Source organism: Thrips palmi, unplaced genomic scaffold (genome assembly GCF_012932325.1).
Source record: "Thrips palmi isolate BJ-2018 unplaced genomic scaffold, TpBJ-2018v1 HiC_scaffold_18, whole genome shotgun sequence".
Taxonomy (NCBI): domain Eukaryota; kingdom Metazoa; phylum Arthropoda; class Insecta; order Thysanoptera; family Thripidae; genus Thrips; species Thrips palmi.
In genome coordinates, this window is record NW_023144627.1 from 6,295,585 (window position 1) to 6,322,179 (window position 26,595).

At 58.7% G+C, this 26,595-nt stretch overlaps 2 protein-coding genes and 1 non-coding gene across 3 annotated transcripts in view; 2 read left to right on the forward strand and 1 right to left on the reverse strand.

Moving 5' to 3' along the window:
- Positions 1-26,595, forward strand: part of LOC117645508 (eye-specific diacylglycerol kinase) — a 147,578-nt gene that overhangs the window by 28,656 nt on the left and 92,327 nt on the right. The gene's annotated exons all lie outside the window — the stretch shown is intronic.
- Positions 8,115-8,205, reverse strand: Trnai-uau. Its single transcript is given in 2 exon segments — positions 8,115-8,150; positions 8,168-8,205. It is a non-coding gene; the product is annotated as a tRNA-Ile (tRNA).
- On the forward strand, positions 20,057-24,198 carry LOC117645509. The gene is made up of 2 exons (XM_034385769.1): positions 20,057-20,515; positions 23,459-24,198. Exons 1-2 carry the CDS (start codon positions 20,137-20,139, stop codon positions 23,833-23,835), a joined length of 756 nt encoding a protein of 251 aa, XP_034241660.1. The 5' UTR covers positions 20,057-20,136; the 3' UTR covers positions 23,836-24,198.

Below are 26,595 nucleotides of genomic sequence, written 5' to 3' on the forward strand. Positions count from 1 at the left end.
TCCAGCCGAAGCCCAGTGGGCCAGAAGACCGGTAGGCGGACAAAACTCTAGACGCGTTTTGAACTCCAGAGTCGCTAAACAGGACTCAAACAGAACGTGTGACCCCAGCAATGGATTCCTCGTTCGGAGAGCAATCCATTGGTGGAGCCTTTCTGGAGCCTTGCTGGGGTCGCGGTGGAGGCTTTTAGGTCGAACCCGAAGCGTGCCTCACAGCCCGGTCGGCCGAACTGACGGAAAATAGCACGTCTTTGCGCTGTCTCTCTCGCACCCAAGGGGCGTTCCGGGAGTGCGAGAGAGACAGACAGACAGGCAGTCGTGACCGGACGCAGGCTGCTGCTCCCGCGTCCTGCATTTCTCTCAGCAGCAACCCCACACTGTGCTAAAATAAAGAGGATCAAACAAGTGAATCGATTCTCAACAATATGTTATCGTAGCTCTCTCTCTCTGTCTCGAAAAAAACCCTTCAAAGTCATTTTTATTGTGTTTGCGAGGCGTGCGTGCTGCCCGGACATTGCAGCCAGCGCACAGTGGGCCAGAGGACCGGTGCTGGCGGCCAAAACTCCAGACGTTTCTTGAGCTTCAAAGTCGCTTAACAGGACTCGAACCGAACGTGCGACCCCACCAATGGATTCCTCGTTCGGGGAGCAATCCATTGGTGGGGTCACACGTTCGGTTCGAGACCCATTTAGCGACTCTGGAGCTCAAAACGCGTCTGGAGTTTCGTCCTCCTCCACCGGTCTTCTGGCCCACTGTGCGCGGCCTGCATCCGCGGCGCATGCTGCGACCATCCATCCATCTCGCGGGGAAAATGAAAAGGCAGTGGCGCGGAGTAAAGGGCCTAAAGGCCCACGCCCCGCATCCTCGCATGGATGGCCCCTTTGCAGTGCCTTGAGCATGCAAGCCTTGGTCAGGCTGCCCCCTGGCTTCGCCTTTGCGGTCTTCTGGGAACTGGGGACGAAGAGAACTGGTGGGAAATCGTTGTCAAAATTTTTTGACGCGACAAAAAATGTCGAAAGTGAAGCTTGGAATCGCAGACACGACTCCCGTCTAAAGTTGCAGTGGACTCCAGGCGGTCCCTCCAGGGGCGTCCAGGGGTGGCGGGCTGCGTCCAAGCTAACGCACGCCCCCCTCATGACCCGCAGCCTGGAGAACCTGGATTCGGTCTGTCCAGCGGGGACCGGGCGTGGCTCCAGCGCGGGTGATTAATCACACTAGTGCCCACACCGCGGGGCGCACAGTGGGCCAGAGGACCGGTGGAGTCGGCCAAACCTCTAGACGCGTTTTGAGCTCCAGAGTCGCTAAATGGGACTCGAACCGAACGTGTGACCCCACCAATTTATTGCTCTCCGAACGAGGAATACATTGGTGGGGTCACACGTTCGGTTCGAGTCCCATTTAGCGACTCGAGCTCGAAGCGCGTCTAGAGTTTTGGCCGCCTCCACCGGTCTTCTGGCCCACTGTAGGGCGGGCCCAGGCCGACAGAACGCACCCACACCTTGGCCTGCCTGATTGCTCTTAGCCCCGCCGCTGATTATTCCACGTGTATCCAGTGCCTTGCCCTTTTTTGTCGCGGCCGAATGAGACTTTACTCGGAGAGCCACTGTTGTAAATTCTCCCCCTCCCCTCCGTCCGGTCGGCGTCGTCCGACTCCAGTTTCTTCCGCCCCGCCCCCCTCTCTCCCTCCCACTCCCTCCCTCCCTCTCCCTCCCTCCCTCCCTCTCTCTCCCTCCCTCCCTCTCTCTCCCTACCTCTCTCTCTCTCCCTCCCTCTCTCGCGGCCGCGCGGCCACGACCTCGACTAATCGTGGCGAGTCACGGAAAGAGGACCTGAGTGTATGTGCACTGCCAAGAGTGGCCAGGCCAGGGCGGCGGCAGCGAGCTACCCCTGCCCGTCCGAATTCCTCACTTTGCTCCAGGGAAACTTTGCTTGCGCCGAATTGTTGCGTTTGCCGGCGAGGGTCTCAGGCTGTTTTTCTCTTGTTGCAGGTACCTTGGGGCCGGGCAGCGGCCGGGCATTCGGTCGGGGCATAGTTGCCGACTTTCTTCCAGTGGCGCGGCGCCGCGCCCCCGGTGGGGCCGACCGCGGGGGGTAGGGCGGCCGACCCGTCGGGGCCCCAGGCGACCACACCTGACTCACGACGCCCCGCGGCGAGCTGGTCCAGGGCCGCGCGGCGCCGACGCCCCCGTGGCGCGCGGGGACCGACTCGTCGGCGGGGGCCTCGGGGGCCTCGGCGCCGCGCGGCCGGCCCGCGGCCAGCAGCAGCTCGTCGTCGTCGTGGTCCGATGGCGAGGACGGCGACGGCGGCGAGGAGGCGGCCGCGGCCAGGGGGGACGTGGTGCGGGAGATGGTGACGCTGCCGTACGCCTCGGCGGCGGCCTCGGCGGCCTCGGCCACGGCCTTCGCGGCGCGGCGCCGCCGGTCGTGCGTCGAGCTCCGCAGCAGCCAGCACGGCCCGCTGCAGCGCCGCCGCTTCGGCTCGCTGGGCTGCGTGCGCGAGGCCCACGCCGAGGCCGTGGCGGTGCCGGCGGCCTCCACCTCGGGGTCCTGCTCGGGCGGCTCCGGCACACTGGAGCGCCACCGCCGGCCGTCCTACCCCTGCGCCAACTACACGCACCGCCGCCACTACGCCTTCCGACGACGCCAGGGCTACAGGTAAGGCAGCCCGCCCGCAGTGGGCCGGAAGACCGGTGGAGGCGGCCCAAACTCTGAGCGCGTTTTGAGCCACAGAGTCGCTAAGCAGGACTCGAACAGACCGTGTGACCACACCAATGGATTCCTCGTTCGGAGAGCAATCCATTGGTGGGGTTTCACGTTCGGTTCGAGTCCCGCTTAGCGACTCTGGAGCTCAAAACGCGTCCAGAGTTTTTGCCTTGCCGTGGAGCGCCGGCGGGGTAGGCAGCCCACCGGCCGGCGCGCGGCCGTGCCGTGCAGTGTTGCCTACCCTCGACTTTGCGGGCGCTCCGCCGCTCCGCCGCGCGCTGCCGCGCTGCTCGCTGTTCGCGGACGTGTCCGACACGCCGCCCCTTTCCTCTTCGACGTGCACGTCAGCGATGTCACAGGAATGAGCGCAAAGCGTATCCGCCTCTGTGTGTGTGTGAGTGTGTGTGTGTGTGTGTGACGTGGAATCACAACCGAGCCGTCGAGAGACGAATCGTGTTTCCTGCATCAATTTGCCGCTGGCCTGCGATTGGTCGGCCGCTCCAGCCATGCAGCAGGTGCGGCAGCGGGAGAGAGAGAGAGAGAGAGAGAGAGAGAGAGAGAGAGAGAGAGAGAGAGAGAGGACATGATGAACCGTCCGCGTGGCATGTTCGTCCACCATCTGCTTGCTCGTTTTAGAACGCATGATTGGAAGCGAGGGGGGAGAGCACTGCCTCTGTTTTGTTTCCGCGTGATGGCCAACTATTTTCGCCAAGGGGGAGCGCACCCTTTCTTGCCCCGACCCGCCCCGACCCCTGACTGCATCTCAATCCATCTCACTCTATCTCCTCTTCTCTCCATCCTGGTTTCCGTCCACAGGAAATGATCATCCCCGGCGCAGCCTCCCTCGCCTCTCTATCCCCCTCTCTCTCTCTCTCTCTCTCTCTCTCTCTCTCTCTCTCTCTCTCTCTCTCTCTCTCTCTCTCTCTCTCTCACACACACACACACACACACACACACACACACACACACACACAAGGGGCACTTTCTCTTTGAACCGGCCATGGCTCGACCAAGTCGCCATTTCCGGCCCTGCTCTCACTCAGGGACTCGTCTCGGCCGGAAGCGTGGTCCAGACACCCAGACTGGGGGTCAGTGTGCCACCTGTCATTAAATTATTACTAGTGTTTATTGTCGTTGAAAATCCGTAGACTGCGGTGTTGACGGTTGTGCCCCTCCGGCGGCTCGTTCCGTCGCCACAGCCAGCGTCCCTGCGGGGTAACATGGGGCTGGCTTGACTGCTACCCCATACCTTTGTTATCCCCGTACAGTGGGCCAGAAGACAGGCGGAGGCGACCAAAACTCTAGACGCGTTTTGAGCTCCAGAGTCGCTTAGCAGGACTCGAACCGAACGTGTGACCCCACCAATGGATTCCTCGTTCGGAGAGCAATCCCTTGGTGGGGTCACACGTTCGGTTCCCGTCCCATTTAGCGACGCTGGAGCTCAAAACGCGTCAAGAGATTTGGCCGCCTCCACCGGTCTTCTGGCCCACTGTGCCACGGTGGCCACCTTGGTGCTGAGCCCGCCCGACTGGCGCTCCCAAGTCCATGCAAAGCGCTGCCAAGCGCTCCAAAGCGCCTGCCGTGCCGTTCACTTTTATCTATAATGCACGGCGTGTGCTCGGGGCGAACGCAACGCACGCCTACGCGCCGCGCACACACACGCACACACAAACACAAACACACACACACACTGAAACGGATGGGGGAGGGAGGGTGGTCGGGGGGCAAAGCCGAAATTGCCTTAATTCAGGAGTCCAGCGTAGTGGATAGGGCCCGGCAGCGGGTGGTCGACAATAGGGTCCAGTGGACGTGAGCGCGTGTGTGTTGTGTGTGTGTGTGTGAGTGAAGGTCTGGAGGCGGTGCGCGAGGGGGTTTTGTAGTGTAAAGAAGGCCAAGGCTAGGGGCGCACTGGGTCGCCCAGTCGGCCTTCGGTCGAACTTAAATCGGCGTGGGTTTCCTTTCCGTGGCTTGTCGCGCTGTGCGGCGCTGTGTGCCAGACGGTGTAGGCCCTACCTGTGGGAAGCCTGGCAGTGGCGTGCCCTAAGAGCAAGGGCCGGATCCGCCAAACTGAGGGCACGACCGGCCAGGGCCTCTTAGGACGAGCAGGCTGGATACGGAAACTTGGGGCGGGATGCGGCGAACCAGCCCTCAACCGGGCCGGGGCCGCCCGGTCGCTCTGTCTCTGTCGCGCTCACAGGGAGCCTCGCAGCGGTGCGAGAGAGACAGAGCGACGGCAGCGAGCGGCAGGGAAAAGCAGTGTCTATTTGCCAGGCACTCGGTGTGCAGTGTGGCAACGGCTGGACTTTGGACCCCGCCCTACCCGGTCAGCCCAGACGCCTGCCACATTTTTCACCACACTCACTTCGACTGGGCAGTGCAGGCGGAAAACGCCGGCTATCGCGGAGTCGCTTAACGGGACTCGGACCGTACGTGTGACCCCTCCAAAGGATTCCTTAGAGCAAGCCAATGGTGGGGTCACACGTTCGGTTCGACTCCCATTTAGCGACCCTGCAGCTCAAAACGCGTCTAGAGCTTTGGCCGCCCTCCCAACTGGGTTGAAAATTTAGTTTGTAGCGGGTTTCTCTGACGCCGCAGACGTCCAGACGAAGTCAAAATCATGCATTGAAAAATTTGTCCCCCCATGTGCCTTGAGGTAAGCGTCAACCGTTTTCGGAGGCCCCCATCCTTCCTTATGCGGTAACCGCCCCACCTCCAATCTGCCCCGTTTCAGGCTGGAGGGGCGGGGCGGCCAGACTTCGTGGTATTTGCAAGAATTCTCCGCCGTCATCGCTTCGTAGAGCTCGGCAGGCCCCGGCAGCCCCTGGAGACTAGTCTCGTTGCCAGGCAACGATTCCTCGTCAGACGGTCTGTTGAAGATATCATCACCGTTGTACCGACGCGGGGGCGGGGCACAGTGGGTCAGAAGACCGGTGGGGGCGGCCAAAACTCCACACGCGTTTTGAGCTCCAGAGTCCCTGGACAGGACTCGAACCGAACGTGTGACCCCACCAATGGATTCCTAGTTCGAAGAGCAATCCATCGGTGGGGTCACACGTTCGGTTCGAATCCCATTTAGCGACTCTGGAGCTCAAAACACGTCTAGAGTCTTGGCCGCCTCCACCGGTTTTCTGGCCCACTGTGCGGGGCGGGGCAGGGCACTGGTAGCTGAAGACGTGGCGAGTACCTCCGCCGGCCCCGCCGCGCACTTGCGGTGTTCTAGCGGGCCGTGGATTTGCATTTTAACTGCGTCAAGGCGGTGCATTCAACCCCTTTGGCCCCTTGTCCTAGCAGTGCATGCGCGGCGCCAATCTCGACCAGCTTTAAAAAAAAACTGGTGCAATTGTTTCTGGTGTACCGGATTAAAACGCAAGGGCGGCGAGATTTGGTTTCTCTCGTCATGCGGAATTGATTTCGTCATAAAAGGAGGTCGGCGTTTTCGCGCTGGCTTTATGCGATCGCGTAAAAGTTATCACCAAATCGTTTCTTTTTTCTCTCTCTTCTTTTGCCGCCCGTGTCGCCCTTATCGCCGATTCCGGTGTTCGCGCCAAAAAGCGTCACAGCGAGCGCAGCGCCATCTGCCGGTCGCTTCGGAAAGCCCTTTCGGCGCCGAGCCGCACAGTGGACCAGAAGACCGGTGGAGGCGGTCATAATCCCGGACGCGTTTTGAGCTCCAGAGTCGCTAAATGGGGCTCGAACAGAACGTGTGACCCCACCAATACATTGCTCTCCGTCAGAGAAATCCATTGGTGGGGTCACACGTTCGGTTCGAGCCCTCTTTAGCGACTCTGGAGCTCAAAACGCGTCAAGAGTTTCGGCCGCCTGCGCCGGTCTTTTGGCAATTCCACTGTGCGATCGGCGTGCGTCGGCAGATGGCTGCCCAAATGGCGACTATGAATAGCAACGACCTGACGTGATTAAATAGCGTTGCTCCGCCATTCCCGCTGAAGATGTTTGTCTTTGAAAGCGGCGCGTTCGGCAAGCGCCGGCCGCGCCACTGTAACCGGCTCGCGTGTGCTCCGGCTGGCCGCCCTGGCCGCGTCCGAGGCGGGGCGGGCGGAGTGCCCAATACAGTACGTGACCTCGCCTTGCCTTCCCTCTTGACCGGCCTTCCCCGATCTTGATTACACTGGAAAAATGGTGCGGCTGAAAGCGCGGCCGCACAGTGGGCCAGAAGACCGGGGGACGCGGACGAAACTCTAGACGCGTTTTGAACTCCAGAGTCGCTAAATGGGACTCGAACCGAACGTGTGCCCCCACCAATGGATTCCTCGTTCGGAGAGCAATCCATTGGTGGGGTCACACGTTCGGTTCGAGTCTCATTTAGCGACTCTGGAGCTCAAAACGCATCTAGAGTTTTGCTCGCCTCCGCCGGTCTTCTGGCCCACTGTGGGCCGTTGCAGTGTGGGCGCCATGGGCGGCGTTTCCAGTGGCGGGGAAGTCGGCGGCGATACCCCGCGCGGCCAGGGCGCCCAGCGCGCCCGGAGTATCGCCGCCGCGCGGTCTCTCCGCGGCCGGCCGCTCCGCGCTGCGTGGCGGCGCCCTCTCACGGCGAGCGCGGCAGGCTGTCGCTCTGTCTCTCTCGCACCCATGGGGGTCCTCGGAGCGCCCCACGAGTGCGACAGAGACGGCCACGGAGCGACACTGTGGCACAGTGGGCCAGAAGACCGGTGGAGCGGCCAAAACTCTAGACGAGTTTTGAGCTCCAGAGTCGCTGAATGGGATCGAACCGAACGTGTGACCCCACCAATGGATTGCTCTCCGACCGAGGAGTCCATTGGTGGGGTCACTCGTTCGGTTCGAGTCCTGTTTAGCGACTCTGGAGCTCAAAACGCGTCTAGAGTTTTGGCCGCCTCCACCGGTCTTCTGGCCCACTGTGCGTGGGTTGTACTGCCGGTCGTGACGTCCGAATCCTTATGGAGGCTACGGAAAACCGTAGAAGCCCCGTTCTTTTTCCGTATCCCATTTTCTGTAATGTATCAAATCTATGGAATCTAGGAGCCCGACAAGACTTTGTTATGTTCAAAGAGTCTGAAAAAAAAATGAAGCTGAGGCCGTGTGGCCATCCGATGTGATGACGTCAATGACAATAGCGAAGCCTGGAAGCGAAACAAACCGCGGCATGGACTGATTTCCACGGAAATGGTTATTCCGAGAATTATTCGACATGTGTCTGGGCAGAGTTCTGTTTTGCGGATGGAGCGGCCCGCACGCATTGCAGCGTGGGTGCAATGCCGGACGCGTCCGAAGTCGCGGACCACAGGATTAAATCTCACCTCGGACGCGGACCCATTTCGCATTGCACCTGCATCGGTTGCGTAGCGCGCAGCGTGCGCTGTGAAAAATAAGTGAGCGAAGGGAAAATGAAGTTCACCTCTGCGACCTGTGTCACAGTGCCCCAGCTTCCCAAAAAAACGTGCCCCAGGTGAGGCTCGAACTCACAACCCCGGCATGGCTCACGACCACTGTCTATAAGTACCGTGCGCTAACCGATTGCGCCACTGGGGCGGCGGACTCGTGCTCGGTGATAGCGTGCGCGCCATGCCGCCAGACTCACTCGCCTTATCGTTGGGCTCGCGACCAGGCTTTCGACGAGCCACTCAGCGACCCGCAGTGGGCCAGAAGACCGGTGGGGGCGGCCAAAACTGTAGACGCGTTTTGAGCTCCAGAGTCGCTGAGCAGGACTCGAACCGAACGTGTGACCCCACCAATGGATTGCTCTCCGAACGAGGGATCCATTGGTGGGGTCACACGTTCGGTTCGAGTCCTGCTCAGCGACTCTGGAGCTCAAAACGCGTTGAGAGTTTTGTCCGCCTGCGCCGGGCCTCTGGCCCACTGTGAGTGATGCGGGTGGTCCATTCATTTTGGGGAAACACTTTCTTCTGGCGTACGCCACGTGTGTCGCGCCCGTCCTGCCCGTCCCCTTTCCGGACACGTGTCTGGGCCGTATAAGCCAACGGCCGGCCAGCCAGCCAATGGCAGACCAGCATGGCAGACAGCTTGGCGTTGGCAGGTTCGGATCCCCAGTCTGTGGTGGCCAGGACCTTGGCTGCCTTGGCTGGGGCTGCAGTGCAACGGCGAGCCTGCAGACTGAGAGTCTGTCTCTCTCGCACTCATGGGGCGTCCCCTGCAGGTGCGAGAGAGACAGAGCGACGACTCTCTGCCCGCGTGACAACACGTTCTACGCGTTCTTAGCGTCGGCCGCCTTGTTCGTGTGTCCTGCCGGTCCTGCCGCCGTGTCGCCGACATTGTGACGCTGGCGGGGCGGGGCGGGGCGGGGCGGGGCGGGGCGGGGTGGGGCGGGGCGGGGCGGGGCCTCAGACAGGTCCGGCTGCTTTCTCTGATCCGATGATGTGTGTGTAGCAGTGAACCCCGCCCCGCCCCGCCCCGCCCCGCCCCGCCCCGCCCGGCCACGCCGGCCCTGTATCGGCTGATCCCACGGTGGGGAGACGGGTGAGGCGGGGTGGCCCGGGCGCTGCGGCGCGGCGGCGCTGGGTGGGGCCGAGGGAAGGGCCTTAAATATGAGAGGACTCCTTTTTTCGAAAAGTCGTCAAAGAAAGGAGGAACTGCCGCGGCCGCCCTGCCGGTCGCCGAAGTGCTTTTCTGCCTCCAGTTTTACGGAGTGGCCGCGCCTGCCGCGCTCCGCGGTCGGCCCACAGTGGCCCGCCTTGCCTTGGCGTATCGCCGCGGCCCGCCGTGGCGTATGGGCGCGCCGAGCCTTGATTTAGGGCCTGGGTTCAAATCACCATTCGACAGGCCGGAAAAGTGAAAACGGCCCGAAGCCAGCCGCCACTAACGCGCCATTCCCACGGGGGAAACGCCCTCGTGGAGCATCACTGGTGAAAAACCACTGATGGTGAAAAACCTCTGGTGAAAAATGTCTGGTGAAAATCCACTGCTCATACTGCACTGATGAAACGCCGCGAGGGAAACGCCCTCGGGAAGCACCACAGGTGAAAAACCACTGATGGTGAAAAACCTCTGGTGAAAAATGTCTGGTGAAAATCCACTGCTCATACTACACTGATGAAACACCGCTGGTGAAAAAAACTACTCGTCAAATACCTCTGTTCAAACAAACCGTACAGGAACACCTTTGATGAGTTACCACTGGTGAAACCTGGTCGCATGGGACCGCATAACGCCGAAAAGGAACCCCAAAACTTTCCAGGACTGTGGGATTAGCGGCGCGCCTGGTTACGTCCGGTTATATCAGCCGTCTGTTCACTTGGCTGCTTCTCGTAAATAGCGAGGATGACTCGGCGCCTCGTGTTGCAGACCGCCTTGCAGACCGTGTTATGCGGCAAGCGTTTTGAGCTCCAGAGTCGCTCAATGGGACTCGAACCGAACGTGTGACCCCACCAATGGATTGCTCTCCGAACGAGGAATCCATTGGTGGGGTCACACGGTCGGTTCGAGCCCCATTTAGCGACTCTGGAGCGAGGGGTTACCCACTCCGGGAATCGTGTGTACACTCAGTCCGGGAATCGTTCGTAATTTGCACAAAATTTTGTCGAAAATCTTAAAAGTTTCAATGGAGAGGGATATGTAATAGACACAAAACACTCAAAAGGTAATAAAAATCTTCAAAAACCTCTCCTTTTATGCAAGATTTGTTCAGGAATCGCGGGAATCCGGAATCGTGTGTACGCCCAAGTACCGAGTGGGTAACCCCTCGCTCTGGAGCTCAAAACGCGTCTAGAGATCTGGCCGCCTCCAACCGGCCTTCTGGCCCACTGTGCGTCGTGTCTTGCGGATGTTCTTCGCTGCCCCGGGCGAGTCTCTGCGGAGTTCAGGAGGAAGGAACCTTTGCATGCTCGGGACGGCCGATGGACAAGGGAAATCCGAGCCCGGAACGTCACACACACACACACGCACGCACGCGCGCACACACACACACATACACACACTCACACTCACGAAGCTTCTGAAATTGACTAGATTACCTTCTCAGCGCCCGGCAATCAGTCTCACCTACAGGTGTCGTGGTGCCACGAACGTGCACCACGAATATTGTGTGGATTCTCTGTATTAAAAAAATATGGAGGAGGTGGGGGATCCGTGTGTCCACACAGACACACACACACACACACACACACACACACACACACACACACACACACACACACACACACACACACACACACACACACACACACACACACACACACACACACACACGAACTGCTTGGAACAAGCCTCGCGGAGCGTGCGATACGGAAGGGAGAGACCGTCGAAAATTGCCGCACAACGAAAGTGAGCGTCGTGTTGTTGTTGTTGTTGTTGTCGTGTTTGCTTTTTGTGAGGTAGAAATCCTAGTGACGAAAAAGGTGTGTCCGAAGGAGGCTCATTATATGTATGGACCCGTCCGGCGCTCTGCAGCGCCGAGGCGGCCCGAGATAGCGTTGACAAATCCAGCGGCTTGTTGATAAATCATTCGTGGGCCGGGCGCACTCGACAATGGATTCCTGGAACCGGGTCACGGGAATAGTATGGAGTGAATTAATTCTGGAGACGAAACGGGGAGAAGCCGGCCGAACTTTTGGAACGCACTCAGAAGAGGACGCGGAAACTGCTGGGAACTGTTTCCGTTCAGTGTTTCTTGCTGGCATGGTTAATTTTACGAGAGTCGCCGGTTCTCCGCGTTTCGGGAAACCGGAGAGCTTCTCTACGCCGCCTCCGCGAGGCCATGACGGCCATGGCCAGGCCTTGGCTTCGCCTTGGCCTCGCCTTGGCCGGGCCTTGTCTCTGGGTCACCTTGTCGCCTAACAGGACATCCACCCACCTCCCTGGACAATAAAAAAGCGACGCGCCTCTCTAGCCGTGCGGGTAGGAAGTGATACCAGTGTGCGGGTTCTAAGCAGGTGAAAACTCCCCCCTAGAAAAACCTGCACTCTAAATGTTGTACAGTGAAGATTCTCCATATTATGGTGAAAATGTTCCATATTATGGTGGTGCAGCTGACTTCGTAACATACCATTGAGAATTCACTGTACCTTATAGAGATTTTGACGAATTTCGTTGGTATTATGGAGAAAATCTCCACCATATTATTTTAATGCAGCCTTCCACCGTAAGACATTTACTGTATGGTGGCAGAGGGGTTGCCAAGCCAGTCCAACAGTGTAAAGGGCAAAGTAAGGTTTGGCAACCCTCATCGTGGGAATTTTTAACAACTTCCATGACGTTGCGGCCACAGCGTCTGCGGTTCGTTTCCAACGAGTGACTCGGTCGGCGTTTGAACCCGGGCACGTGTTGGCGTGTCCCAGACAAGTGTGCAGTCTGGTTAATTACAACTTGTCCGTCTGGCGACACTGGGTGACGCGACGGCCGTCGGCCCGAGAGGACCCGTATCACTCGGACAATCGGACTTTCTCCACGAAAATTTGAAGAATCCACCGGGAACGGAGCCATCCTGTCGGTCCCCTTCTCGCACGGCTTACGGACCGGCCCCCGGGCCCAGCCCCCCAGCCGCCCAGCCCACTGACCTACTGAGGTCAGAGTGTCCGCCCCGCGCCGTGACGTGGAGTGGACCTTTTCCGAATCTTCTTCTGGCTGTGGCTACGCCGGCTACGCCGATGAGACATGCCATGGGTGTGCCGGGCTACCGTTACGCCACTGCCTGACCAGTCAATGGACTCTCCGCGCCCCGCCCCACCCCGCCGCCCGGCGACGCTTGGGACGCTGGCCCGACCAATGAATGAGCGCCCTGGCCGCCCGGTCCTGGAGGCTGGGCTGGCTGCCCGACCACTGTCCGGCCGGCCCGGCTGGCGACGTTTCGAGTGTTTAGCACCGGGCACGGGCACGGCACGGGCGGCCACATTTTTCTAACATCGCGCAGTCGGCTGACGCACACGTGCTGCCGATAGTCCATATCGTGCCGTGGAGTCAAATGGGGCCGAATCTAGCTCAGCCTCAACGAAGAAGTGCCCTTAAGTGCTTGATTTAAGTGCCATTGGGGCAAAAGAGTACCTGAAAGCCAGCCCTTCGAACGAGGAATCCATCGGAGCCCTCAAGTGCTCCATTCTACCATTCGGGCAAAAGAAAGCCTACAGCCAGCCCCTCCAACGAGAAATCCATCGGTACCCTCAAGTGCTTGAATCAAGTGCCATTGGAGCAAAAGAGTACCTACAGCCAGCCCTTCCAACGAGAAATCCATCGGTACCCGCAAGTGCTTGATTCAAGTGCCATTGAAGCAAAAGAGTCCCTACAGCCAGCCCCTCGAACGAGGAATCCGTCGGTACCCTCAAGTGCTTGCTCCAAGCCGCAGTGATGCCAAAGCGTCTTGACCCGCGTGCCGCTACCGTGGAAAGTGTCCACACTGTGAGGCACTATACCGGATCTGGCCTCGTGCCTGCTCACGTCGCGGTGGCGTCGGCCTGCAGACCGAGAGTCGTCGCTCTGCCTCTGTCGCACTCACGGGCGCCCCGCTTAGAGATAGACAGAGCGACGACTCCACTGCCTCTCGTCCTGTTTGGCCGATTCATTGACAGCGGTGTGAGACGCAGCCCGGCGCAGCGCAGTAGGGAAAGTTCCGTCCCTTTCAGATCAGAATCGCACCCGATTTCCGGACTCCCGGCTTTTTCATTCGGCTCCACTTGAAGACCAATCACAAACTTTCGTCAAGTTTCTGTCCACATTAACGTTTTGCCCCAGACAATTTTTTTCCACAAAGAGCTGAAAGTTCATTGCCCTCTGATCACATATTACGTCACGAACTTGTAATTTACAAAATGGAAAGTCTTTTTCACGGTGTACTTCCACCAGGGCATAGCGGGAGCGCCATGCAGGACTGACCTGCCGAAGCTCGCAGCGCAGCGCCACATAGGCCTGAGTGCAAGCCGTAAGTGGCCATACACTGGGGTGTGTGGCTAGCACACACACACGCACACGCATAGCAAACACGGAGCTAAACAGACCGCTCAACGAATATTCGTTGGCGGAAGCGTGCATACCTAGTGCGGACGCACTGGGTCACAACCCACTCCGCCGCTATGGGGTGGGGCGAAATTTCGCGCTCGTCTGTTAAAACGTGACGCAGTGCCCGGGCGCGAACCCTGGTTCTTAGAGTTGGCAATCGACGACTCTACCCACTCAGCTGTGGTGGTCGATAGGTCAACCGTTATAGTTTTAATGTTTTGTGCCTTGCACTTGCCAGGGTGAATATGAACAGGTCAGATGTCAAACTGAAAACTACGACAGTTCTTTTTTTTTCGCAGCGCGTGCCGCGCGTGTGTTTGGCGCACGCGTGGTTTCACTCACATCCGCGTCCCGTTCGCTCCAAAGGAAGAGGCCTTCTGTGCCGCCACTTTAGGAATGCTATGCATACATCGCGCGCTCGCTCGCTCGGCGGTATCAAGATCCTTTACTGAATAATCCGGTGACTCTGCGAGGAATTGGCGCGAAAGAGAGGGAGAGTGGCTCTTTGCACGCAGTGTTGCCACATAAGAAGACTCAAATTCCCATGGTGCAGCAGTGCCGAACGGTTTGCCATTCTCGACTTCTATCAGGGCTTTGCTCTCGAGAAGTTGCCCAGTGGGCAGGCTGAGGTTGGCAACCCTTTCCTAACATTGCGTCTAGGAAGCCTGTGTGAGTGGCAACCGTGTCTCTGGGGATGCGTAACACGTCGTGGGAGGAGGCGTTTGGTGTACACGTGAGCAAAGTCGAGTGTGTAGACAGTTCCTATCATAGGCCCTGAGGCGCTCTGAGGCCTGTTAGTTTAGGATGATGTCACAAAACTTTCGGTTTTATTTGTGTTCCATATGTGATGAATAACAAATGACACTCGAGAAAGATCGACACAAGTAAACACTGGGAACTGTTTCGACAAACGATAAGAATAAACCAACTACAGAGAATCTTTTTCCAAGTTAAAGTGCATCGACCCAAGAAGCAAGCGGAAGCCGCCAACTAATATGACGGCCAAGGTGCAAGTTTTTTCGGACTTTGATCCAGTTATGTTGATTTTTCGGTGGATTCGCCCTGGTTGTGTACCCAGTAGCGTGACCTGGTCCCATGCAGCTCCGAATTATCGATGAAAAGGTCGAAAAGGGAACTGACTCCCACACGCTCCAGCGCCCGCGCCTACGGACAGCAGCGCTATGCTAGCACGACCACTGATCCCCTGTTCACGTGCGTGTTTAGAATTCCATCTTCTCGGAGTGGCGATCAGAGGGAGTTTAATTCGAATGGGGCTCTCTCGCGTATCAGTTTCTGTTTCACCTGGGTGCTCTCCAGTGCCATTGCTCCGAGCTTGGACGACGTAGCCAAGCATGTAACCGCATCTCGCACTCAAATTTCTATTCGCTGATTGCTTTGCTGCATACATCGCCAGTACTCTGTGAATCCAAACAGAAATCAGCCTTATCTTTTCCTCAAACGGTGAAATGTGTTTGGATTGTTTGGGAGCGACGGACCGGCGGCGTGGTCCAGACAGCGAGCCTGCGAGGCGGCCCGGCTCTTTTGTCCGATCCGATCCTTTCTGATTGTCGTCGGCAAGCAAATTCAGTCGCCCCGGGGATGCGGGCCGAGCCCGGGGCCCGGCTCGCCGAATTTCAAAGAGAAAACAGAGGAGCAGTCATCTGCTGAGGCAAAGGCAACAGCGGAGGCGGATTCGATGATATTGTGTCCAGACATGGCCCCACTTGTGTACACGAGACAAGGGAACCTGGATGTCTCTTTGGGGCCCGGGCGGATCCCAGCAAGGCCCCGCCTGTCGCTGCTGGCCCCGGCCTGCCCCGGCCCGCTCGCACCGGAAGAAGAAGCGAATTCATCCAAGACTGTTTGAGGAAAAGCTGTGCTCATCAAGGCAGTTCGTTCCGGACTGTCGATGCCTCATGTCCCGACCACACTATCGAGCAGTGTAGGGTGCGGCCCAGCCTTCATTTCTATGGAAATAGCAGACGCCCCCCGCTGGCACATTTTTTTACCTGACGTCACGGGGCTGGGCCTGTTCCTACTCTTTGGCGATGGCTTTATGACCTCTGGGAAGGAGCCAGCTTGAGGAAAGTGTATTGTACAGCCAGGTCAGTGAGTGTGGCGCACAGTGTGTGCTGGCCAAACAAGCAGACATAACGGAGGCCCGGCGGCCCGAAATCTGCCGAGCACGGCGAAGCACGGGGAAGCGAGGCACGGCCAAGCCAGAGGCACTGCAAAAGGGCTAATCTACGCGGCCCTTCCAGGACGCTGCTTCATCCCTCGTCCTTTGGCCCTTCGTTTCCCTCTGGCTTCCGTGGCGCGGCGCGGCGCGGCCGACTCGCCAAAGCAAGCAGAGGACGCGTGGCGCGGACGCCTCTCTCTCGCCGGGACGATGACACCGGCACGCCCCGGAAAAAAAATCGCTCGTCAGAAAGCAAACGAATCGCTCTCGTACAGGAAATCCAAAATGCGAGCCAAAAAGATAACTTACTCAATGTTTTTTTTTAACAAATGTAAATTTTTAAAAACAACGGTAAATTTTTAAAAACAACTGTAAATTTTTAAAAGCAACTGTCAATTTTTAAAAACAACTGTGAATTTTTAAAAACAACTGTAAATTTTTGAAAGCAACTGTAAATTTTTGAAAGCAACAAATTTTTAAAAACAACTGTAAATTTTTAAAAACGACTGTAAATTTAAAAAAAACAACTGTTAATTTTTAACAACTTTTTAAATGAGTTTTGCAAACTTTTTTTTCTTTTAAAAGGCCACCAAAGCAATCCCATCCCGCGCGGCCGCTCCTTTAACGAGGCGGTATCCGCACGCGGGTTCCCAGGCCAGCAGCCCTACGCGGCTAGACGCGGCTAGACGCGGGCCTAGACCAGCCCAAAAGTCATGCCCGTGGTCGGCACTTTCTATTGGAACGCCACTGGGCCCGCTGGGCCCACTGGGCGCGGAAAGGTGCTAATGTGGTGTGAGCGGTGCCAGCGCTGTCGCGAGGCCCGGCCACGGCCCGGCCACGGCCCAGCCGCCTTCCGGCTGGCTTCGCTGGCTTCGCTGGCTTCACAGCACGGCTCCACGGCACGTCGGCCCAGGGTTTGCGGGCAGCTCTTGGAGCGATTGGCAGTGCAAAGCGGCCAAAGCGGCGTGAGACTCGCCAGAGAGAATGTCAGCGCGAAGAACAAAAATCCCCGCCAATCAGACCCGCATCTCGGCGTTATAGTTCCACGCACGCATCTGATTAATTATTAATTAGAAGTGCAGCGTTTTTCGGGGATAACGTTTCTCCCTTTTTTGTTGATCCGCATCGTTGGGCGCTCGGTGACCGGGGCCAGACCGGGGGCCCCCTGTTCTACGCCAACACGCTACCTGCACGGGAACCAAATGGCAAACACACACAGCGAGGGCCACCGTGGTGTTAACGAACGAACACACAGTGGGCCCCACCGCGCCCCGCCACGCCCCGCCATGCCCCTCCGCACTTTCACTGCACGGGAAATTCTTGCCGGGTTCGAACCGTGCGGTATTTTATAATTAATCATCTTCTGCCGCCCCCTCCCCCACCCCTTCCCCGACACGCCATGGCGCGGCATGGCGCGGCGTGGCTGCCATCGGCCGGCAATTTGGAATCCAGGTAATACGGGCCGCTTGTCGCGCGAGGTGATTGTCTGCCCAATTATTGGATTACTCTTCGTCCGAACGGCCCAAAGAAGCCCGAAGGCCTCAAAGACCCCAAAGGCCCCGAAGGGAGCACAGAAGGGAACCGACTGCTGCTTGAGTCGCTGTTCCAACTAGTCAAATTCATGAAAAAAATCAAACAAATTATTTTTGAACGAGTTGTGTTACACTTGGGTCTGATGACGAAAATGAATGAATTAAAGCGATTGGGGCTGGAGCTCGGTGTGACACGCTGTGACAAGGAGAAGCGCTTGCCTTGTTGAGACGAAACAGACGATGGGACTGGTCCGGCCCCCCATTCCCATTCACGCCCCGCACTTGGGCGCACTTTGTCATTTTAATCTACGGGCCCGGCTGCCCCAGGCTGCCCCAGGCTGCCCCTCGGCCTGGCTGGCTAGCTACGTCACCGGGCTCTTCCATTACTACGACCCACCTTATCCACTGACCCGATTCTGGAAAGCGGTGTGATGCCTCGGACGCACTCGGCCCCTTTGTTTCCAGTGTCGCTCCAAATTTGGTGCCCGTTTTTTTTTTTTTTTCAGAGAAAATGAATTTTTGGCTAAGACGTGTCGGATGCACAGTGGGCCAGAAGACCGGAGGAGGCGGCCAAAACTACGGACGCGTTTTGAGCTCCAGAGTCGCTAAATAGGACTCGAACCGAACGTGTGAGCCCACCAACGGATTCCTCGTTTGCAGAGCAATCCATTGGTGGGGTCACACGTCCGGTTCGAGTCCCATTTAGCGACTCTGGAGCTCAAAACGCTTCCGGGATTTTGACCGCCTCCTCCGGTCTTCTGGCCCACCGTGGGACGGCCCTTTGAAATGATTCCCGTCCTTGTCGAACTTGCTCCTTGTTCGCCCTGGCTCGGCTCACGGAGCGCGGGGCGTAGAAAGCCCTCGAGAGGTCCGGCCCGCCCCGCGCAGGGAAGCCCTTGAACTTGGAGCTGGTCATGGAGGGCTGGCTCGTCTTGCCTCGGACAACGCGCTGCCTGGCTGCCTCGCTGCCGTGCCCGCAGTGCGCTGGAGGCCTCCAGGTTGTAACTTTTTACGATCTCGTAAGCCGTAACATGGCATTATGAGTCGTTTTCGGAGGACCGCCGAATTAACAGTGGCTTGGTACAGGCCGGCCGCCCCTTGGGCTGCCCCGCCCCGCACCTCAAGGCTAGGCCCGGATGAGTTTCCAATTCGAAAAATGAAAATGGGAGCCGTGGCGCTGAGCGTACAGTGAGAACAGACACGACGTGACCTAGGGTTTCGTCAAACTTCGGTCCCACTTCTCGACTCCCCTTCGGGATGCTCGTAACAGAAAGAACACCCCACCTGTTGGCGCGCTGGGTTCCACCAGCTCAAGGGGGCTCCACTTGCTGCTTTTTCTCGCGGTCGCGGGTTCAAACACCAGCCTCCCTTTTCGGCCCCCCGGGGCCCGGGTTCGAGTCCCGGCGCCGCCTTTCTTTTGTCGGTGCCTTTGAAAGTGAAACGTGCGAGGAACGGCGACACTGCTCTAATGGCGTCCGCCACGGCGTCGCCACGGCGTCCGGCACCTCGCCGTCAACAAGTTGCTTCGTGGGCGAAGCGCGAGGCGGCCGACCCACAGTGGGCCAGAAGACCGGTGGAGGCGGCCAAATCTCCAGACGCGTTTTGGGCTCCAGAGTCGCTAAATGGGACTCGAACCGAACGTGTGGCCCCACCAATGGATTGCTCTCCGCACGAGGAATTCAATGGTGGGGTCATACGTTCGGTTCGAGGTCTGTTTGGCGACTCTGGAGCTCAAAACGCGTCTAGAGTTTTGGCCGCCTCCACCGGTCTTCTGGCCCACTGTGCGACCTGGCTGGGCCAGCGGGCCAACACGGGGTTCACTGTGGGCACACGGAGCAGTGTTAAAACTCGATGATGACACCGCGATGGCCTGGCACCTCCCCGTCAACAACCGGCGCACAGTGGGCCAGAAGACCGGTGGAGGCGGCCAAATTTCGAAACGCGTTTTGAGCTCTAGAGTCGCCAAATGGGACTCGAACAGAACGTGTGACCCCACCAATGGATTCCTCGTTCGGAGAGCAATCCATTGGTGGGGTCACGCGTTCGGTTCGAGTCCTGCTTAGCGACTCTGGAGCTCCAAACGCGTCTCGAATTTTGGCCGCCTCCACCGGTCTTCTGGCCCACTGTGCGGCGTCGTGGGCGAGGCGCCGGCAGGGCCGATAGACCGAAGCAATGAGGTTTCTTGCACTTTTCACCGCGTCAAAAATTCTAGAGTGAGATACGCCATGTCGGCCCGCGTCCGGCAAGGTGCGCCCACACTGTGTCACGCCCTGGAGTCCGGAGTGGTGGAGTGCTCTCCGCGAAGATGGGGCTCTGCGGACCAACGCCACGCGCCGCTAGGTCGGGGCTTCGGGGCTCGGACCCGGGCTGTCTCCAGGGGTTCATCCTCAGCCCGATCCTCAGCAGTACCGCTGTTCGCGTTCGCTCTGCGTGTTTGTGTGTGTGTGTGTGTGCGGGGCATCACAGTGCCGTGCAAATATTTGAAAACTTTCATGCAGTGCTTTTACCATTCAGTCCTTCCGTCCCTCCACCGCGGCGGCCAAGTCCACGGCCGGGAGGGGGGCCCAGGGGGGCCCAGGGGGGCCGCGGGGCGGCGGGCGTCTGGCAGAGGACCGCGTCCAGGTGGAGGTGGTAGCAGCGAGAGGCGGCCGGGAGGGGGGCGGTGTCCGATTGTTTACACGAGTAGCAGGTAAAACTACGCTGGCCCTCTGTCCCGGTCACAGTGCAGCGTCGTCTCTCCACGAGTCAGCAGCTCAGGAGTCAGTAGTGAGCCAGTGAGTGCGTGTGCAGAGCCGCAGAACCGCAGCCATGTTCGCGTACTACGTCCTCGCCGCCGCCCTGGTGGCCGCCGCTGCCGCCGGCGACGCGACCCCCGCCGAGGCCCCCGCCGTCGCGAGCACCTCCCCGTCGTCGGGATGGTCCGCCCTCCTCGGCTGCGTCTGGGAGGACGACGCCGTCGGCTGCCTGCGGGAGAACTCGGCCCGCGCGCTCAAGGAGCTGCACGTCAGCAAGAAGGAGGCGGCCGCCGCCGCCGCCGCCGCCCCCAGCACCAAGGACGACTCGCTCCTCGAGGTCCTCCACGACGGCACCGCCAGGATGATCGAGTACCTCAAGAAGGACGAGGAGCAGGAGGAGGTCGCCGAGGCCGAGGCTGAGACCGACAACCAGGGCCGCGCCATCGAAGAAGGTGAGTCCACCCTAAGTAGATTTTCAAAGTTTTTTAAAGTGCCCCACCGCGCGTCTGGAACGGGCTTCGTCACAGTGCGCCCTGCTTCCTCCAGTTTCGTCTGTTTGCGATTCAAAACGCTGTGTTCGCATCGTCGAAGCGCAGGCCGCGGCCAGTAGGCACACGTGCCGGAAATAGCACCTCATCCGCCGCCGATCGTGGTGGCCGAGTGGTAGCGCGCCGGGCCGGCGAGTCACGGTTGGCGGGTTCGAATCTCCGCAGCGCCAATTATCGTTTTCCAGTAGCGGCACCGCCTTATCACTGTTAGGTTTACGACCTCGAGAAATGCCCCAGTAAAGCTCTGCCAGCTCCTGTTAGGTGCGCGTTATTGCCGGCTGACTTTTTCATACCGAGCAGTCGTCTCTCTCACACCTGTGGGGCGTTGCGCTGCGTTGCGCTGCGCTGCGCTGCGCTGGGGTGCGAGAGAGACGGGGCGAGCCGCGTGGAGGGGACGCGCGGCGCCACGCGGTCTTGGCCGGCCAAGCGTGGGTCCTGTAACGCAGTGGCACCGACCTGTCGAACTCGAGGTGTCGAGCAATCGAATCGCTATCGCCTTGCGGGACAAATGCACGCTAATGCGTCCCAGGAGTCGATTGGTGCGGCGTGGTGTCCAAACGCGCGGTTTCTAACAGCTTCGCCGCTTCGCCCCGGCAGCTCGGCGTGCCTGCCCAGGGCCTGCCCACCGATCTGGATCCAATTGCTCTTCTCGGGCAGCTCGCCGACGCGGGGGGTCGCCGTCGACCGCCAGGACGTGTCGGACGCACAGTGGGCCAGGAGACCGGTGCAGGCGGCCAAAACTCCAGACGCGTTTTGAGCTCCAGAGTCGCTAAATGGGGCTCGAACCGAGCGAGTGACCCCACCAATGGATTCCTCGTCCGGAGAGCAGTCCATTGGTGGGGTCACACGTTCGGTTCGCGTCCTATTTAGCGACTCTGGAGCTCGAAACGCGTCCGGGGTTTTGACCGCCTCCGCCGGTCTCCTGGCCCACTGCGGGACAGTGTGTCGCACAGTGCACATACGCGGCCGTGTCCAGTTGCAGCCAAGTGGGTCGGCCGATCAGTATTCCACGCCTTAATCCAAGCGCGTCCCGTTGACACCTGCCTTGTTGGGGGCGTCCGGAGAGAGAGAGAGAGAGAGAGAGAGAGAGAGAGAGAGAGAGGCGGGGAGGGGCAAGCTAGTGCCTGTTGACGGCTCGGGAAATGTGCCGAAATGACCGTTGGCGTTTACTAGTTTGGGTTCGACTTTGAGGCGTGCGTGCGTGTCTGTGTGTGGAAGGGGGAAAAGGGGGGGGGGTCAGTCACGTACTTGGCGGGACGCGCGCCCAGGGACTCGGTAGTAGGTCAGTCTGATTTGGTGCGGGGGGGAGGGGGGCTCACACCTCCTCTTCCTCTGGCGTCCGATAACCGAAGACACGAAACTAGAGAGAGGTGGGCGGTGCACGGTGCGTGGGGGAGAGGAAAAGAGAGGGAAAGATGAGGAAGAAAGAGACGGGCCGTCAAAGCAGCCCGGTTGTAGCTCCGCCGGCCCCGCGTCACGCTGCCCCCGGGCGCGGCCGCGCGGCCGGCAGGACGTGGTAAATTGGGTGGGGGGAGGGGCCGGGCCGGGCCGGGCCGGACCGACACTGCGGGCCATAGGTCATGACATGCCAAGGGGCCGTTCCCATCGCCTCAAAGGTGGCGCCCAATGATACTGGTCCAACGCGCCGCGGGCGACCTCCACCGGCACGGCCTCCGTGACACAGTGGGCCAGAAGACCGGTGCAGGCGGCCAAAATTCTAGACGCGTTTTGAGCTCCAGAGTCGCTGAATGGCACTCGAAGCGAACGTGTGACTCCACCAATGGATTGCTCTCCAAACGAGGAATCCATTGGTGGGGTCACACGTTCGGTTCGAGTCCCATTCAGCGACTCTGGAGCTCAAAACGCGTCTAGAGTTTTAGCCGCGTCCACCGGTCCTCTGGCCCACTGTGGCACGGCCTGCGCCTGGCCCGAGCGCGCACGTGTTCTTATTAACGCATTGTCTGGCAGTCCCGTTGTCTTTCGACGCGGTGTCGCGTCCCTCTCGCCGTGAATTTTAATCTGGTTCGAACCGTCGGAAAAGGACCGTCCGAAAAAATAGATCCCTGTTCGAACCCGCGCGTCGAAATTCAAATGAGTCGAAACTCGAACGCGATCTTGGGCCCCACATCGGGATGCGTCGGGAGCATCGGCCCGGCCGGGGAAATGCAACGGGACGAAAGAGCTTTTCCTAAACGAGTTTTATCAATGAGTCGCACAGCCCGGGCGGCGCAGGGCCCAGGGCCTGGACCCAAGGCCTGGCTGGACCCAGGGCCTGGACCCAAGGCCTGGCTGGACCCAGGGCCTGCACGGTAAAAAATGGAACCTGGTTTTCCCAGGAAGCCAATGGTGAAGGCATAGGCGATTTCCAGGGAGTTCCTGGGAAAACCAGGAACCGTTTTTACCGTGTGCACGCTAAAGTCCTTACGGATAGCGTGTTTGTAGGTTACGGATAGTTTTGTGCAGCCATATTACGGATCGAATTTTGTTTGTAATACGGATGTTTTTGTCCGTAATACAAAGGTTTTGGTGTCCGTATTTTACAAATAATTTCGTTGTAACGTACGGATTCCCAAATCTTTGTATTACGGACAAAATCATCCGTATTACAAACAAAATTCGATCCGTAATATGGCTGCACAAAACTATCCGTAACCTACAAACACGCTATCCGTAAGGACTTGACTGTGTGGACCCAGGGCCTGGACACAGAGCTTGGACACAGGGCCTGGGCCCAGGGCGGGCCCTTGATTTGGGTCAGAGTGTGTGTGGCTAGTTTTCTCCTTTTATGGCTCCGGGCCCGCATGGAATGTCTCCCTGACCGCCTTGCTGCGCCTTGTTGTGTTGCAGGACGCAAGAAGATCAAGATCGGCAAGCTGGGCAAGAAGGGCAAGAAGGGCGGCGGCCTGCTGCAGACCTTCTACATGCTCAAGATGATGTTCGGCATGCTCATCTCCATGAAGGTCGGCCTCCTGTCGTTCCTGCTGCAGGTCAAGACCTTCTTCCTGTCCTTCATCTTCGTGGCCATCGCCGTCATCCAGTTCTTCTGGAAGCTGCAGGAGAAGAAGGCGCACGGCGTGAGCTACGGCGCCCCGTCCGGCGGCTGGGACTCCGGCAGCTCGTTCTCCGGCTACGGACCCTCGGCGTCGTCGGGCGGCTGGGACAAGCGCGCCTGGAGCGACCACGCCCAGAGGCAGGCGTACGCCGCGCAGGCCCCCGCCAGCTAGACCCTCGCCACCGCCATGCCGGCACGCCGTCGGCCCGACGTCGCCGTCGGGGACGTCCGCGGCCCCGGTGACGCGCCGCGGCCACGGCGGTCCGGCCCCCTAATTTATTGTTGCTAATTTATTTCCCTGTCGTTTCTGCACTGATGATTGCTCAAAACGTTGCTGTCGGAATAATTAATTTATTAATTTATTTTAATGTATTAATTATTTATTGGCCCTTGCGGCCGGCCTAATTTATTTTTTGTTGACCATGCGACAACCTGTCCCAAGGCGCGGGTTTGCGATAAGACTGACTTGTACTGACGACGTGTGAATGCGTGACGAGTGTGTTTGTCTGACTAAATAAATCACGTGCTATGTCGAGGACGGCTTTCTTTTCGAGCGCTGTGACTCACCGGCCGCGCCCCTCGCGGCCCCTTGCGCCTCGGTCCACCCGGGCCGCCGCACAGTGGGCCAGAAGACCGGTGGAGGCGGCCGAAACTCTTGACGCGTTTTGAGCTCCAGAGTCGCTAAGCAGGACTCGAACCGAACGTGTGACCCCACCAATGGATTGCTCTCCGAACGAGGAATCCATTGGTGGGGTCACACGTTCGGTTCGAGTGCCATTTAGCGACTCTGGAGCTCAAAACGCGTCTGGAGTTTTGGCCGCCTCCGCCGGTCTTCTGGCCCCCTGTGCACCGGCCGGGCCCACGACTTCGGGGTCATGAATTTGGTATGGATCTGGCGCGCTGCGCTCTGCTCTGCTCGTCGCTCCTAGCGACTCGGATTATAACGCGAAAATCGGCGAGGGGTAATTACCAGTGTGCCGGCGGCGGATTCTCTCACGTCCACGACGCCCCCCTCCCTTTCTCTTTCTCGCTCTCTCTTCCTGTTTCCCAGCCAGTCTCTCTCTCTCCCTCTTTTTCTCCTTTAATTGGTGCAGTCGCCTGATCCCTCCGCGGTTTCCAAAGGATTCCTGGCCCTTTTTCGTGTCGACCGGCCGGCCGTCCGTGGAAGCAGGACACGGTGGGCCAGAGAACCGCTGCAGGCGGCCAAAATTCAAGACGCGTTTTGAGCTCCAGAGTCGCTAAATGGGACTCGCACCAAACGTGTGACCCCACCAATGGATTGCTCTCCGAACGAGGAATCCATTGGTCGGGTCTTACCTTCGGTTCAAGTCCCATTCAGCGACTCAGGAGCTCAAAACTCGTTCGGGATTTTGATCGCCTCCACCGACCTTTTGGCCCACTGCAGGAGGTCCGTTCCTCACTCGATCGGCCACTTGCCAGTTTTTTTTTTTTTTGTGACGAGGCTTTCTGCGTTCACTTCTCTTTGCCTTCGTCCAGGACACTAATTAGATTTTCCGGGCCTAGCACGCGCTGCATTTCCATAAATGTGTAACGCACGATACGGGAAATGACGGGCTTTCTTCCTTTTTCCCTCTCTCTCTCTCTCTCTCTCTCTCTCTCTCTCTCTCTCTCTCTCTCTCTCTCTCTCTCTCTCTCTCTCTCTCTCTCTCTCTCTCTCTCTCCCGCTTTTGAGTTGCCTCATTTGCATACCGATCCCGTGTGGTGTGTTGCTTCCTGGCTACTCTGTTAATCGTTTGGTGGTCCATTTGACCTAGATACCTCGTCGACCCGACCCATTCTTCCTTTTTTCTTTCTTCACAAAACACAGGCACGCACACGCGTGCGGTGCCCTCACACACACACACACACACACGCACACAGAGCCAGACAGCTGCCGAACGGGTTGCTGCGCCCAGACTGATCCGGGGAAAATGTCGGCATGTCTGCTTTACAAAGGGATGGGCCCTCGTCGTCGGGATATCCGCCGCCCGGGTTCGAAGATACACGGTCCAAGCTTGCCTCTCTCTCTTTCTCTCTCTCTCTCTCTCTCTCTCTCTCTCTCTCTCTCTCTCTCTCTCTCTCTCTCTCTCTCTCGCACGCGGCCGGTCCGGGGCAACCAGTAGCCCCTGTTTTCTCACTTTTTCACACACGCTTCGGGGAAGCTGCAGCACTGCAAGCACACGTCCGGACGGGGCACCTGTTGGCGGCGTCCAGCGACGCGGCGACGGGCCGTTAGGCGCGGCGAATTTAAACTTAGCTACTCGCTGCCAAGCCGGCTGGCCGGCTCACAGTGGGCCAGAAGACCGGTGGAGGCGTCCAAAACTCCAGACGCGTTTTGTGCTCCAGAGTCGCTAAGCAGGACTGTAACCGAGCGTGTGACCCCACCAATGGATTGCTCTCCGAACGAGGAATCCATTGGTCGGGTCACGCGTTCGGTTCGAGTCCTGTTTAGCGACTCTGGAGCTCAAAACGCGTCTAGAGTTTCGACCACCACCACCGGTCTTCTGGCCCACCGTGCGGATGGCTGACCGGCTGGCTGTGACGCACTCGCGGAACATCTTTCGCGGTGTCCTCCGCGGGGAGTCCAGGAGGAAAAGTGGTCCTGATTCACTTGATCCACGCAGTTGGCTCGTAGCTTTGATGAAAACGAAAGCGGAATCGGATTTTGCCCTGAATGAGAAGATAACGTGGGCGTCACACACTGAGCCAAGCTCATTGGATTGATTGTTAGGTCTTCAAGAAATGTCTCGCGCGAAAAAATAAATAAATTTAGGCGGTTGCTGGGACACGATGGACGAGCGTCACACCAGGGGGTGGAAACGGCGCTGATTTGGCGGGCCATGGCTGCGGCGATGCGTGCACGGCCGTTGTTTGTTGTTTTTTTGTGGTTCCTAGAAACCTACTTTCTAGCTAAAGTAGACATCTTATGCAC

Excerpts from the sequence above, each read along its gene's own strand:
- LOC117645509 (XM_034385769.1), top strand. The coding sequence starts at position 20,137 with ATGTTCGCGTACTACGTCCTCGCCGCCGCCCTGGTGGCCGCCGCTGCC. Across the intron at positions 20,516-23,458 it reads GGGCCGCGCCATCGAAGAAG|GACGCAAGAAGATCAAGATC; the intron begins GTGAGTCCACCC and ends GTTGTGTTGCAG.